This window comes from Dysidea avara, chromosome 4, assembly GCF_963678975.1.
Source record: "Dysidea avara chromosome 4, odDysAvar1.4, whole genome shotgun sequence".
Lineage (NCBI taxonomy): Eukaryota > Metazoa > Porifera > Demospongiae > Dictyoceratida > Dysideidae > Dysidea > Dysidea avara.
Genome location: NC_089275.1, coordinates 18633983 through 18650497, shown reverse-complemented (window position 1 = coordinate 18650497; position 16515 = coordinate 18633983). Strand labels below are relative to the sequence as shown.

Here is a 16515-nt window from a genome sequence, read left to right as displayed (position 1 = left end):
CGTATCCGGAGGAAACCTACTACCAAACGGAAGCTGGGATTCCATACAAGTTTCAAATTCCTTACATAATTGCGAGTCCATTAGCATAGAAGGTGATGAATTATTTAAAAACGTATAATAATAATTTTAAAAAACGTTTATAAAATAATTATATAGTTACACAGTAAAATAAATTATTACTGAATTTCATTATTCAGTGTTTGTTGGTCCAACCTCTTAGGAAAGAAGGCAACCAGTGTCATAGTTAAGAAGAACACAAATGATAACAATATGAACGTTAGATGAAAGTCAAATGGAAACCCAATATCTTGTGCTGTGTCTGATAACGACAGAGAATATAAGGTGCCAAACAAAACTGGAGAGAATACCCTGCAAGAGAAACATGTGTTATACACGGTGTAGTACAGTACAAAAGGTTACAGCTGCCTGACAGTTAACAAATGATAAGGCACTCTACCATTTAACCAAAAAAAAAAGTTTATGATATGAGCCTTTGTGTTGGCTTTCTAATTATGGTCTTAGTTCAGTGGTGTATTGGCCTATGCATGGCCACGGGAATGCAAGCATACCATACAACAGGCCTGTACGATGCATGGAATGTGCTTTTAGATTCCTTTTCCTGGATTTGTTTCATTACCAGGTAATCATCAATTTGTTAACACGGCAATCATAGAGCTATTCTGACAATTATATGGCATTACACAATGGAACTGATCACCAACTTACTGAAACACGTTGGTCACTGTGTTGGCCAGTCCATTAGCAATACCAAGTTTATCAGGAGTAACAGAGTTGTTAAGGAAGAGTGATTCACACACAAAACAATTGTTGATCGCCACACGGATGATGACAGAGAATGTACCCAGTAGTATCCATAGCAACACCGCACTGTATAAAAAGGAAACATAGACCATGGAATACAATCAATATGATGGGACATAATTTTCTCAAACACATATGGACATTGAGAAGTCTATCGCAAGTAAACCCATGTCCTTTGAGAAGTGGCTTAAATAAACTACAAATATAATCCAAAAGGACATAATACAATGTGTTTACTGTATGTGTGTGTGTGCATGTGGTCACTGAATGGCTTGTAAAGTTTGACTGTTTTGAAAACCACAAGGCATATACAATAGCTTCTGAGGCTGCTTTGAGATAACTTTTTTATAGCATATTTCACTGGTAATGTAATCGAAACACTTTTGTAAGGAATATCAATTTAACGTCGAAGCCCACTAATGGTGCCTTAATCTACATACCAAAGGGTGGACCATTAACTGAAGTTGTGTGATGTAAGCAAGTAAATGGATGCATCAATTATAACCAGACAGGATTAGTTACAGATATTAAGTCAGTTGACATGTATATGGGAAACAACTCTTACAATGATCAACTTTGCACTAAAACTCTGACGTAAAAACTATAAATATGATTGCTACTACTAATACTTCATTGAGCTTGATGCTATGAAGTAATTCTTTATTAAGCAATGTTACATACTACTTTCCTGTAGTGTGCACTTAGCTTGATGTACCTACATTATGGCCAATCGACTGAGCATATTGCAGGAACCCATCCAGGACTGTTTAATTATGATCAAGGATACTGAAAATACATGTACAGTTAGCAACTGATATATTCAGAGAGGTTACAACAAATCACAGCTGTTATAAGGCCTCAGGCAATCATTCCAAGCTCAAATGCACTACGTATTAGAGTGGACCACAATGGAGAGGAGAGCAACCTATCTACTGGAATTATACAGGATGGCATATATGAGTAGCTAGGAGTTCTACAGCTTTGGTGCTACAAGCTTTGCAGAGTCAGTTAAATGACAAGCTGAGAAAAACAAACACCCAACAAGCAGCTGTTCTATATGTAGATAAAGTTTCCTTGTAGCATTCCAGCAATGTGACTGCGGCAACTTTTCAAGCAGGGCAGTTTTCAGTGACGAAACCTAATCCTATGACTGGAATGAAACACATCCTATAGCTCAAATTCATTACTACATGTCTGGGAAAGGATCTAACATACAGATTACCGGGGCCTGGATAGATTCTATATATAGGTAAAAAGTATTCATACCAGTTTGTACGTGTCAGTATTAGCATAGTTACAGATTCAATAACAATACACCTATACCCATGCATAGTGCATATGTTGAAAGAATATGTCCTACCTACAATAAAAACACCTCAATACAATGACAGTGTCAAGTACGTAAGTCTTAAACGTTGTATGTGTATGTACACAAGCTTAATTAAGCGGTCCCAAATAGACGAACACACTTACTATGTAATTACAACTGACTTACTTGTCAATATAAGTGAAGGATGGGAATATTGGTAACAACAGTATCACAAATGCCATGTGAATGTGAAATGTCTACAATGAAGAAATTTACTAATGAACGATTTACCATAATAAAGTAGCTCAGTGTATACTGTTAATATATGCTGACTATTAATGAATCACAGCAATAGTACAGTACCGCCCAGAGGTAACGTTACACTCGTGTAGCCCATTGTTGATCCGCAAGTTTCTTTGGCATGTGTGCACTAGTTAACTCACCATGTGTAGCCATGACATGCGAGCTCTCTTGGGTGGCTGCTCCAGTAACCACGTGCCTTCACACGTGATGTATTCCAGTTTGTGTCATGTCAAGTCGTGGCCTGGATTTGAGCACTAGCAAGGGATTGTAATGTTACCTCTGGGCGGTACTGTACAATACAAATATGAACATATATTTGCAAATTCATTTAAAATTAGAATTCAGAAGGCTTAGTCTCACATATCAATGGTGTTTGGCCAGTTCTCTCGGTAGAACAGCTAACATTCCAAACTCCTGGATAATATCTCTAATGGTAGTTACAAATTATTAGTAGATCAGACCTACATCATGCCATTCCTATGGAACGACAAGCCTGGAGACAGCAGGTCATTTGTTTCAAGTAGTATACCAACACCATAACAAGGATATGAATTTTAAGTCAGCATATTTAGTCATACGTTAGTCAGAATACATGTAGATATGGTTACGAAGTCCATGTCTATAAAGTTTTGTAGATTGTTCACAATTGTACTGTAAATATTTGGGAAATTACCAAACTCGCTACTTCAGATTCCATGAATGTCACGATGATTAACTGACCACTGGTTACGCAGTAATAATCTGACCCAAATTCATAGATAACTATTCACTATTTTATAATATACATATGTGTACATGTTTATATAATCTTTACATGTATATACATGAATATACTTACCATTAAAGCACCAAACTTCTTTTCAAACTTTTTTTTACATGTGGGATATGAAACATTTAAAATAAATGAGTGTCTATACTTAATATAGCTATGTGTACATCCTTATTTAGACAAAATGACAAAATATAAATATGTAGCAATAAGACTGAAACAGTGTGAGTTGGTATGCCATCATGATACAGCTCTAAGGGAAATGTTTTTAGTGATTACATGTTCACTCACTGGAATAAACACTATCATGGAAACAGGTACTAACAGTAGACCAGCAATTCCTAGAACCGTTCCAATATCATGTGGGGAAAACCCTAATCCACCTGTACATGAAGACAGCAAACGTATTATGCGCATGTTTGACATGCATGACACACCCTTTTACACCACAGGTTGAGTTCTTAGTATGAAAAACAGTACAACGGGTACTTTTTAAAAGTGTGTCATCTCTTTGTTCAGTAACCATAAAGAAGCCATAGACCAATGTATATTACACATAATCTGATTGTGTTTATTAATTTAGTTAAATAGCAATGAATTATATTACATCCTAACTGCTTGCCATCAAACTTATCACGAATAGCTTGATGAATACCTTTAGAGCATTCCACCAACTACACCCAGTAAGGTTTCACCTGGGAAGTCACACAATTACATACTTATACTGTGTACATGTAATAACCAATGAATAATATTATACTAACCAATGTACAGGAAAGTTTGGCAGGAGCAAACTTGCCGTGATAGGAATTTGGTGAGAAAAACATTTGACAAATTTGTTTCAGCTGGACGAAGGATTTGGCAGATTTTAGTCGGGCAAACCACCACTCATTGCCAACTTTTCTCCTCCCAAACTTTCCTGTTATACAGTAACCATTGTAGTACATATTTGTGTACAGCATGTAGGAAAAGTAACACATTTATATACTTATCAGAATTTATCATATTTACCTAAGGACTTGTCTGTAGCAGACCACAATGCAGAACACTCTTCAAAGCCAATGACACCAAATGCAAATACACCCCACAGTAGTACAGCTCCAACAGTGACTTTATCCCTTAGGAAATACATTAATTACTGTCAAGCATACTAAAATACCAATAGTAGACATAGCCATTCAGTATAGTGTGTGCATGCACATGAATGGATGTGTATCTGCACACACGTGCATGTGCATGCATGTGTGTGTGTGTGTGTATGTGTGTGTGTGTGTGTGTGTGTGTGTGTGTGTGTGTGTGTGTGTGTGTGTGTGCGTACGTTTGACCTGGTGGTAGATCTGGTAACACACACCTTGTTGCTGGTGTGTACAATCATGCCCTGTCCCTGGTATAGACTAGGCAGGGTTAGGGCTCACCTTACACTGTGCATACACATGACGTATTCTAATGCAGGAGAAGATGCTTTTACAGCTGGAAATTAATTCACTATTGATCATGGCTTCTGACACTCTTTTGAGGGCCCTCTCAGCTCTTAATAAATAGGCTTGTACATAATATTATCTAATCCAAAACAGCCAAGCTGTAAAAAAAGTGTGCGGCCCTCAGAAAGGCTATGGTGAAAAAAGATGTGAAATCCAAGGTGGCGGCCAAGAAATGGCTGTGATGGTAGGTTAATGGTAAAAATTTTAATAAAGACAATTCAGGTGAATTTTTGTGCCGCTTCACAAAATTTACCTAAATTGTCATTATTAAAATTTTTACCATTAACCTACCATCACAGCCATTTCTTGGCCGCCACCTTGGATTTCACATCTTTTTTCACCATAGCCTTTCTGAGGGCCGCACACTTTTTTTACAGCTTGGCTGTTTTGGATTAGATTTCATTTCTTTTTGTATTTGTATACCAGCTTTGGGACTTTTTTAACCCACATTTTTTTTTCTTTACTACAGGAAGAAGAAAAGATGAAGTAGATGTACTTTAAATATTTTATCAGTAAATGTACAAATTATATATACTGTATAATGCATATTTGACCGCATTTGCGAAAAGGGGTCTTCCACACACATCCAATTTGCCAACTTTGACAATTGATAACTTCAGATTGGAAAGAGCTATTGCCTTGATATTTGGACAGTGGTGAGCACCACTATAGCTGAATAAGTGGTGACATTTTCAGGTTAATATGTTACTTGAACACTGAGGTATGGTCTCCAACGTTTACGGAATTGGATGTGTGTGGAAGACCCCTTTTCGCAAATCCGGTCACATAAATTATATTGATTACAGAAATCTCCATGGTGGTTTCTTTGTAACTGAACACTCTACAAGGTGACTTCTTCTAATTGCTCTCTCTACAGGGTGAATTGTTTGTAGCTGAACGATCTACAAGGTAACTTCTTCTAGCTGATCTCTCTACAGGGTGATGTGTTTGTAGCTGAATTTTGTATAGGTGATTTGTTTGCAGCTGAGTTCTTTACAGAATGGTTTCTTTGTAGCTGAACTCTCTAAAAGGTAACTTCTTCTAACTGATCTTTCTACAGGGCAATTTGTTTCTGGCAGAATTTTCTACAGGGTGATTTCTTTGCAGCTGAACTCTCTACATGGTGGTTTCTTTGTAGCTGAACTCTCTACAAGGTAATTTCTTCTAGCTGATCTCTCTACAGGGAGATTTGTTCGTAGTTGAATTCTGTACAGGTGATTTGTTTGCAGCTGAGCTCTTTACAAAATGATTTCTTTGTAGCTGAACTTTCTCCAAGGTAACTTCTTCTAACTGATCTTTCTACAGGGTGATTTGTTTGTAGCTGAACTATCTACAAGGTAATCTCTTCTAGCTGATCTCTCTACAGGGTGATTTGCTTGTAGCTGAATTCTGTACAAGTGATTTGTTTGCAGCTGAGCTCTTTACAGAATGGTTTCTTTGTAGCTGAACTCTCTACAGGGTGATGTGTTTGTAGCTGAAATCCCTACAAGGTAACTTCTTCTAGCTGATCTCTCTACAGGGTGATTTGTTTGTAGCTGAACTCTCTACAGGTGATTTGTTTGTAGCTGAATTCTCTACAAGGCGATACTTCTAGGTGATCTCTCTACAGGATTCTTTGTTTCTAACTGAACTCTCAACAGGGTAATCTGTTCATAGCTGAACTTTCTACTGGGTGATTTGTTTGCAGCTGAACTCTCTAAATGGTGGTTTCTTTGTAGCTGAATTCTCTACAATGTGACTTCTTCTAGCTGAACTCTCTACAAGGTGACTTGTTTCTAGCTGATCTCTCTACAGGGTGACTTGTTTCTAGCTGAACTCTCTACAGGTGATTTGTTTGTAGCTGAACTCTCTACATGGTGGTTTCGTTGTAGCTGAACTCTCTACAAGGTAACTTCTTCTAGCTGATCTTTTTACACTGCATATTTGTTTGTAGCTGAGTTCTCTACAGGGTGATTTGTTTGCAGCTGAACTCTCTACATGGGAGTTTCATTGTAGCTGAACTCTCTACAATGTGACTTCTTCTAGCTGAACTCTCTACAGGGTGACTTGTTTCTAGCTGAACTCTCTACAGGTGATTTGTTCGCAGCTGAACTCTCTACAGGGTGACTTGTTTTTAGCTGATCTCTCTACAGGGTGACTTGTTTCTAGCTGAACTCTCTACAGGTGATTTGTTTGCAGCTGAACTCTCTACATGGTGGTTTCTTTGTAGCTGAACTCTCTACAAGGTAACTTCTTCTAGCTGATCTTTTTCACTGCATATTTGTTTGTAGCTGAGTTCTCTACAGGGTGATTTGTTTGCAGCTGAACTCTCTACATGGGAGTTTCATTGTAGCTGAACTCTCTACAATGTGACTTCTTCTAGCTGAACTCTCTACAGGGTGACTTGTTTCTAGCTGAACTCTCTACAGGTGATTTGTTTGCAGCTGAACTCTCTACATGGTGGTTTCTTTGTAGCTGAACTCTCTACAAGGTAACTTCTTCTAGCCGATCTTTCTACAAGGTGATTGAGTTTTTTGCAGCTGAACTCTTTACATGGTGGTTGCTTTGTAGCTGAACTCTCTAAAAGGTGACTTCTTCTAGTTGAACTCTCTACAGGATGATTTGTTTGCAGCTGGATTCTCTACGTGGTAGTTTCTTTGTAGCTGAACTCTCTACAATGTGACTTCTTCTAACTGAACTCTCTACAGGGTGACTTGTTTTTAGCTGATCTCTCTACAGGGTGACTTGTTTCTAGCTGAACTCTCTACAGGTGATTTGTTTGCAGCTGAACTCTCTACATGGTGGTTTCTTTGTAGCTGAACTCTCTACAAGGTAACTTCTTCTAGCTGATCTTTCTACAGGGTGATTTGTTTGTAGCTGAATTCTCTACAGGGTGATTTATTTGCAGCTTAACTCTCTACAAGGTGACTTCTTCTAGCTGAACTCTCTACAGAGTGATTGATTTTTTTTGCAGCTGAACTCTCCACATGGTGGTTTCTTTGTAACTTAACTCTCTACAGGGTGATTTGTTTGTAGCTGAACTCTCTACAGGGTGATCTGTTCATAGCTGAACTCCCTATAAGGTAACTTCTTCTAGCTAATCTTTCTACAGGGCGATTTGTTTGTAGCTGAGTTCTCTACAGGGTGATTTGTTTGCAGCTGAACTCTACATGGTAGCTTCTTTGTAGCTCTACAATGTTACTTCTTCTAGCTGAACTCTCTACAAGGTGACTTGTTTCTAGCTGATCTCTCTACAGGGTGATTTGTTTCTAGCTGAACTCTCTACAGGTGATTTGTTTGCAGCTGAACTCTCTACATGATTGTTTCTTTGTAGCTGAACTCTCTACAAGGTGATTTCTTCTATAGCTGATCTTTCTACAGGGTGATTTGTTTGTAGTTAAACTCTCTACACGATAGATCTTTGTAGCTGAACTCTCTACAAGGTGATTTCTTCTATAGCTGATCTTTCTACAGGGTGATTTGTTTGTACCTGAACTATCTACATGATGGTTTCTTTGTAGCTGAACTCTCTACAAGGTAACTTCTTCTAGCTGATCTCTCTACAGGACAATTTGTTTGTACCTGAACTCTCACATGATTGTTTCTTTGAAGCTGAACTCTCTACGAGGTGATTTCTTCTAGCTGATCTTTCTACAGGGTGATTTGTTTGTAGCAGAACTCTCTACAAGGAAACTTCTTCTAGCTGATCTCTCTACAGGGAGATTTGTTTGTAGCTGAACTCTCTATACATGATTTGTTTGCGGCTGAATTCTCTACATGATGGTTTCTTTGTAGCTGAACTCTCTACAAGGTAACTTCTTCTAGCTGATCTCTTTACAGGGTGAATTGTTTGTAGCAGAACGATCTACAAGGTAACTTCTTCTTACTTATCTCTCTACAGGGTGATTTGTTTGTAGCTGAACTTTTTACAAGGAAACCTCTTTTAACTGAGCTCTGTACAGGGTGAATTGTTTGTAGCTGAACTATCTACAAGGTAACTTCTTCTAGCTGATCTCTCTACAGGATGATTTGTTTGTAGCTGAACTATCTACAAGGTAACTTCTTCTAGCTGATCTCTCTACAGGGTGATTTGTTTGTAGCTGAATTCTGTATAGGTGATTTGTTTGCAGCTGAGCTCTTTACATAATGGTTTCTTTGTAGCTGAACTCTCTACAAGGTAACTTCTTCTAGCTGATGTATCTACAGGGTCACTAGTTTGTAGCTGAATTCTCTACATGGTGGTTTCTTTGTAACTGAAGTATCTACAAGGTGACATCTTCTAGCTGATCTTTCAACAGGGTGATTTGTTTGTATCTGAGCTCTCTACAAGAAATCTTCTTCTAACTGATGTTTTAACAGGGTGAATTGTTTGTAGCTGAACTCTCTACAGGGTGATTTGTTTGTAGCTGATCTCTATACGGGTTACTTATTTCTAACTGATCTCTTGAATTCTGTTCAGGGTGACTGCTCTATTAGTATGACTGCTCTATTAGAGTATCTCGATCTAGCACTTGCTACACCAAGTTGGATTTCGTGTTATAACTCCGTGGCTTTAAGTCTGATTCTTCTACACCATTGAAGAGCCTTTCTAAGATGATAACTCCATCTGTACAGCGATTTTGAAAGCATTACCCCAAGCGGTTTACCTGGTAGGCGTGGCAAGCATAATAATAATAATAATAATAAAATAAAAATATTAAAAATTAGCTAATCTCGATTGCGTAATTGTTACACACTGTTGATTTTTTCGCTGTATCTTCCTGGTTTTTAGCTCGATTTCTTTCAAACCACAAAAGGTTTGAGGTTCAATAGTTAACCTATTCACCCACCGATTTTCAGCTTCTTCCCATACGCGGTTTACCCTGTAGGCGTGACAACATATTGGTGTTATTTTTCGTGCATAATCGCTGATAGCTCTTTGTCTGTTTATGGTATTCCAGCCAAAGTTGGTACCGAGATGCGCCTTTATACCCCCCTTCTGTGTGCCAAATTTCAAGGCAATCGGATAACGCGTTCGAGTTTTATAGCAGATTTTGTAAGTGTGCGACAAGAAAAAGAAAAATAAGAAGAAAAAAACGAAGAAACTCAGCCAATTTTTGAAGTCGCATATCTCGGGAACGCGCGAAGCGATTTCGCTCAAATTTGGAATGTAGAGTGCTGCAGTTGGGGGGCATGTCCACAGCAAAAATCGTCTTGTTTCATCAAGGAAGCACAGAGCTACGGAGGTGCGAAAATTGCGTTTTCTTTCTTCCTGTCAATATACTCACGGGTGTTACGCGCCGGCTTCTTGGGCCGCACGACACACTACCGTGTGTCTTGATGTTGCTTGGCTCTTGGGTGGATGCTTCCAGAAAATTGTTGTACTCAGTGAAGAAGGTGTGCATACCAGCATACGTGCTTGTACGTGTTTATTTGTATGCGTTTGCGCGTGTGTTTGTGTGTGCATGCATGTGTGAACATGTGCACTCTCTTCTCACTTTATTAAGTTGATGAAAACTTGGCAACCAGAGATTACCTCCTTTCTTGCATGAAGGTACTTGCTCTTAATACCAGGAATTGGTGTCACTTTTCGATCTACAATAGCATCGCTATCACTAACCAATAAATCTTCCATTGTAATTGTGTTTTCAATTTCTTCTTTAGATAACAATTCTTTATATGATAGTCCATCTGTTGATGATTTCTGTTTAGTATTGTCTGCTAGTGGTTCTAATTCTATTCCATCTGATGTATCTACACGTTCACATGATGGGCTGTTCTCTGATAGTAAAACAATGAGTACACAGTCTCCAGCAGTGATGTTACCTGTGGACTGTGCAGTTGTTGCTTCATCATCATTGCTGCAGAAGCGCAACATTTAATTATGTGTTCTATTAGAGTACTATTCAGTAAAAATGAGTCATTTACTCATGACTACAGTTACAGCACATGATCAGTAACTACAAATATCTTTATGCAGCATTCAAATTGGACACAAAAAGACTGCTAGTATTTCACCACCATATATTATTACAATGTGATGGATCGAGGCATGGAGGAATGACAGTGATGTGATCATGCAAATTAGCTACCTGGCAAAAGAAATGGTTTGTTATCATTGATATGACCCATTTAGTTTTGTAAATGTTAGAAACATTTCTCTATCACTTATGAAATAACAATACACAAGTGATCATTGAAATAATATCTACTGTGGTTGGGCTGTGAGCATGTAAACACCACACTGTGGCATCTTCAGACAATTATAACCCCAAGACTCATCACTTACTGTTCAGGCTTATCAGGTAGGAGACATCCCACAGTGACAACACCCAGTACACAGAGTAGTGCAGTAAACATGTTGGGTAGACAATATGGGAACTTCTCTAAGAATGAATCTGTAATAGTCGGAATATAGTGAAGTAACCATTAATATACAATGTGCTTACTTGATGATAAGTTGTACTGTCCAACTGGGTCTGCTAATACCCCTGTATAGTACCAGCAATGTATGAATACTACAGTTATGATAAGTTTATTAAGTCACCTGATATTGCAGGTCCAAATACTATACTGGCATCCCATAAGGCAATGACCAGTGACATACCAAATCCCTATATGGGACAGGAGTGAACTGTACTATCCATATATGTATATAGTTGACATGTTTGTACACACATGTGTACGCACATGTGAATGCACACACACACACATACGTACATATACTTATGCATGTATACACATACTACGCACACGTCATGCGCGCTTGCACACACACATACACACACACTACACAAACACACACTACACACAAAGCCATACGAAACACAGCTAGTACTGGGATGCCTGTGCACTACTCAGACACTTGAGTCTTGTGCAGACAACTCTTCTTGGGGCTAACCTGCAGGAGGATTGTCCAAGTTTCATGGAGAGAGGCAGCAAAACCTGAAGTTCTACAACTACCCCAACACCACTAAGCAAGACCAGGACAGCTGGGAATTTGCTTCCCGAGTTAACACCAGGTAACGTGGACATACAAACAAAAAAAAACACACACAACACACATGTACACAAACACACAAACGCATACACACAAACAAATACGTGTATGCATACATGCACTGCCTACCTGATTAACATCATCAGAATGTTCTGATATGATAGCCTTCACATTAACAACTATGCCTAACAAATGTACACATGCAGACAGACACTGTTAATTTCAAAATGTATTTTGTTATACAGTACATACATACACCTGTAAACACATTATATAAGTAAAGATGTACCTAAAGGCATTGTTAAACACATGCATCTTACACGTGTAAGTACCATTGGATAATCCAGTGAGAAACCTGAAGATAACAGCCATATAAAAGTTGATACTGAATCCAAAGAAGAATGATGAGAATGCCATACATATTCCACTGTACATCAAGATGGTCTTCTTGTTGTGTTTGTCTGCTAACCAACCCCAGAAGTAACTGTGAGTAATTATGTTAATTGAGTGACTATGCAAATACGGTACTACAACTTTGATCACAGACTACTGTATAGTAGAAAACTTTGGCGTTACAAAACATGGTGAATTGTCCTTTGATTCTCCATACATTTTGCTATATTTCCTGATGTCGTTATCTATAAGCAATGCGTAGTGACACGTGCCAAAGCACAACACTGACAAAGTTTTTTATGCCAATGGAACTTTGCCAAAGTTCTATACTGCCAAAGTTTCCCACTGTACGGTATGTATAATTCACTCTTATAAAAAGTAGGTAGGACATGACCAATTTCCCAGAAACAGACCTCACCACTAACAGTTTATAAACAGCCTTATAGCTACAGATAATGAGATTTTAGCATAGAGTTATAGCCAAAGGCATATGCAATATTATCTACGTAATCTGTTTATTATCACAGGTGCTATATATTCCACTAGACTAGACCTAGTTTAAAGGGAGCCAAATTTGGACACACTATGAAATCCTGTACACAAAGAACTTTTGTATAAGAAAGTTGCTTATTGCAATGTGGGTGTGCATTGAAGTATAACTGCAGTTGAACTTGTCTTAGCAGCTAACTAGAAATGTCAAAACTGGTCAACTAATTGTCCATGTAAGAAATTTACACAATCACCTCCTTGTTTAAGCCAAGCCTGTCATCTTACACACATTAGTATGCACATAAACATACAGATGCAAATAGGCCAGTGCACTGCCTTTATTCATCTGTAAGTTAGTTAGTTAGTTAGTTAGTTAGTTAGTTAGTTGGTTGGTTGGTTAGTTAGTTAGTTAGTTAGTTAGTTAGTTGGTTGGTTGGTTAGTTAGTTAAAGCCATGGACTCTTCTTCTTACATAATTATCATACCTGCTGCACATTCCACCAAAATACATTGAGGAAGCCAAAAATCCTGAATATTTTCCTGTAATACACATAATTTAAGCATATGAAAAATACAGAATTAGTACAAGTTTGACATATGGGAGAGTAAGAATTGTAGCAGGCATAGAAGGGGCCAAGCAGGGCGTGTTTGTAACAAATGATCAAGATAATCTAATAGAGCAGTCTACCACTTTAGTTGCTTTTTAAAATTTCATTAAAGCTGTGAACAGCCACTTCTTTTAATGGTGAAATAAAATAGTCTAAAGTCTCAGTTCAATTCTACTATATAGACACAAACACAGTATATGCATACAACTATAGTACACCTCACCAATATTTCTATGTTCCACATCAGGAAGTAAAAACTACAAATGAAAAGACCAAATATAATTTTACATTAAACAGTGGAACCTCATATGATCAGTTGTCCGAACCCTTCCAGGACCATCTAGCATTCAAAAAGTACATAACTGTGAAGTTGTTTGCAAAATCACCTTAAACAATGAAATTAGGTACTTTTGAAAGCAATAAAATTTTAACGATACTTTGACTAGTAGCTCTAATAGAACACTCTTAACAGAACCATCATTTTTATAGCATTCAGTATTAACTGAAAGTTCAAATACCTGGAGTTCAGATAACTTGAGGTTCCACTGTATGTGTATTTCTGTGGAAGAATGGAAGATTGTGTTGTTGCTACACTATAGCATAGCACAAGGTAAATCCAAAACTCAGGGATAAAAATTTAGCAGACAGCCAAACAACCATACTGTAAATGCTAAATTCACATGAATGATAATGCAACGCTAAAGCAATTTGCATAAGCATCTAGTGCGATCTGTTGAACAGTTACATGCCAAAACACTAAACAATTTTCTAAGTTACGTAATGTGACTGGGTCTGTAAAAAACACTTATGGTGTATACATTGTTTTAGAAATTAGAGTCAACTATCAATTATCGGGCACTATGGTTTTCGAACAGCTGCCACTCACTTCATGGAAATCTAACAGCTTAGGTTATTATACCACAAAGTAGCCTACACTAAGCAGCACTTATCCTCCAATAATCAGGCATGTAGGATTGATAGCTTGAGGGCTGCAGCCAATAGTATGCAAGGTCCGATAAATTCCAGGTTCGAACAAAACTATCCATTTACGAACATTGCACCCAAATTTATGTATAATACACCTGCGTTCATTAGCTACCAATGACCAGAAAATGGTTTCGATATCTTTAGCATAGAGGGAGTATGGGCCTTACAATATTTGGCGGTATTTTTGGATGCCTTTTATTATTTTATTTAGCCATGCCCACCAGTAGATTTTAAACTTCTGCAAGAAATGCACCAGTGCTAAAGTACAGAAACTGGTAAATAAATACCTTGCATGTATAGAACTGTACTGTGAAGTTAATATCAAGGATATTTTCATTGTTGCACTGCATTTTTAGCTCCTACATGAAGGAGATACAAAAATGAAGTAACGAGAAGCAACCTCCTAACCATCCCTATATGTTAGTCTAGGTGGCCCACCACAAATACCATCATAAAAAATGAGGGACTTTCCTTTTTCTACCTTATATGGGTGCATAAAGATGTACGCTATTGTCGAAATTTCGCTATTTTATGCACCCATATAAGGTAGATAAAGCAACAAACTTTAAATTTTGTGGTTGTATTTGTGGTGGGCCACCTAGGCTAACATATAGGGATGGCTAGGAGGTTGCTTCTCGTTACTTCATTTTTGTATCTCCTTCATGTAGGAGCTAAACATGCAGTGCAACAACGAAAATATCCTTGATATCAACTTCACAGTACAATTCTATACATGCAAGGTATTTATTTACCGGTTTCTGTACTTTAGCACTGGTGAATTTCTTGCAGGAGCATAAAATCTACTGGTGGGCATGGCTAAATAAAAGGCGTCTGAAAATACTGCTAAAATACTGCCTAATATTGTACTCCCTCTATGCTAAAGATATCAAAACTATTTTCTGGTCATTGGTAACTAATGAACACAGGTATATTATACATAAATTTGAAAAAAATTGGGCATTGTTTTCTGGTAGTAAAACGCAATGTTCGCAAACGGATAGTTTTGTTCGAACCTGGAATTTATTGGACCTTGCATACTATTAGCTGCAGCTCTCACGCTATCAATCCGACATACCTGATTATTGGAGGATAATTTCTGTTTAGTGTAGGCTACTTTGTGGTACAATAACCCAAGCTCCATGAAGTAAGTGGCAGCTGTTTGAAAACCATAGTGCCCGATAATGGATAGTTGACTCTATGTGTAGACAGCTATATAAACTTCAAAATTCGCAATCTGGAATCTTGGATTGGAATTCGGAATCTTTGTAAAAACTTGGTGAGATTCAGAATCTTACGTTCCATTTTTGGGCAGTGTTGGACCCCTCAGAATAACTCTAGTCTGTAGTACTCAGATCTCCTATAAGTGGTGTATGTCGCAACCATTTTTTAAAAAGAACTACGTATACCAAAACTATACATGGTTCGGCATAATTTTTTTCACAATACAAGTACGTATCCAAATATACGTACCTCAACCATAAACAACAGATAAGGAAATATCATAGTGATGATCAATCCACTGGGTACCTGTATGTAAGAGACATGCGAAAACTGTTTTAGGACACTCCAGCTAAAAAGCATAAATATTAATATTTTCATCTCATACCTTCACATTAAGTGATTTTCTCAATAGAAAATTGTACAGTTGGTTTTACTTTATAGTATAGGTTACTATAGAGATTTTGAGGAGTAAGGTTTACAAATTTGTGTTTTTATAAAACAATAGAAAAACAGGCAGTTACAATTATACATTTAGCTAGATAGCATGTAATCATGTCAATTTCTGCTTTTATCTTTTGAACTTGTGAAGTATACAGTAAATTGGATTCTATCTGTTTATGCTTTCTTGTTGAAGGCTAAGCATGTGGTACACTGCATTTAAAAAATCGCTTGGTAGGGTAAAATTTCCTGACCTAGTTAAACAGATGGCTGGATTAGGGAGGTCACTTTGTACACAAATGGCATATTTGGAGACAATTACAATGGCCAGTTTACCTTATTACACAGTGACCTAATTAGACAAGTCTCATTGTGTTAGCCAAGATGACGTAGAATTACCAGCTTACCAGAATTACATAGCAGGAAAAGTAGACTTTTATCATGTGTTTGGTGATGTGGTGCTGCTGTAGTAAACGCTGAAACTTCGCTTTCAGCTCCTGCAACATCTTCAATACACCTTGCAGATATATGACAGGGGAGGAGCTTGGGTAAAACTGTGCTTTCACGTGATGTACATTTGGTACTAGAAGAACGAATACTTTGTCGCACTCCAGTGTGCACTATAACATTATATTCACCTGTTTCCGACAACAGAAGATACAGGATCTCGGCCGTATGTTTAGACCAAAAACAAACTAATCAATCGTAATAAGCGCCACTGTTATGCGCCGCTAATCT

At 37.7% G+C, this 16515-nt stretch overlaps 1 protein-coding gene across 1 annotated transcript; it reads right to left on the bottom strand.

Annotated features, from left to right (window-relative positions):
* Positions 1–121: 121 nt before the first annotated feature.
* On the bottom strand, positions 122–16512 carry LOC136253994 (uncharacterized). Its single transcript, XM_066046638.1, has 18 exons — positions 16416–16512; positions 16185–16360; positions 15589–15645; positions 13355–13388; positions 13009–13063; positions 11975–12126; positions 11772–11827; positions 11190–11256; positions 11092–11133; positions 10932–11040; positions 10469–10503; positions 10141–10423; positions 4215–4321; positions 3495–3586; positions 3273–3299; positions 2318–2388; positions 727–888; positions 122–369 (listed from the first exon to the last, which is right to left on the bottom strand). Exons 2-18 carry the CDS (start codon positions 16281–16283, stop codon positions 177–179), a joined length of 1641 nt encoding a protein of 546 aa, XP_065902710.1. The 5' UTR covers positions 16284–16360; positions 16416–16512; the 3' UTR covers positions 122–176.
* Between the last annotated feature and the right edge of the window lie 3 nt (positions 16513–16515).

Excerpts from the sequence above, each read along its gene's own strand:
- LOC136253994 (XM_066046638.1), bottom strand. The coding sequence starts at position 16,283 with ATGTTGCAGGAGCTGAAAGCGAAGTTTCAGCGTTTACTACAGCAGCAC. Across the intron at positions 10,424-10,468 it reads AACAACTGCACAGTCCACAG|AGAACAGCCCATCATGTGAA; the intron begins GTAACATCACTG and ends TTTTACTATCAG. Across the intron at positions 3,587-4,214 it reads TGCTACAGACAAGTCCTTAG|GTGGATTAGGGTTTTCCCCA; the intron begins GTAAATATGATA and ends CTTCATGTACAG.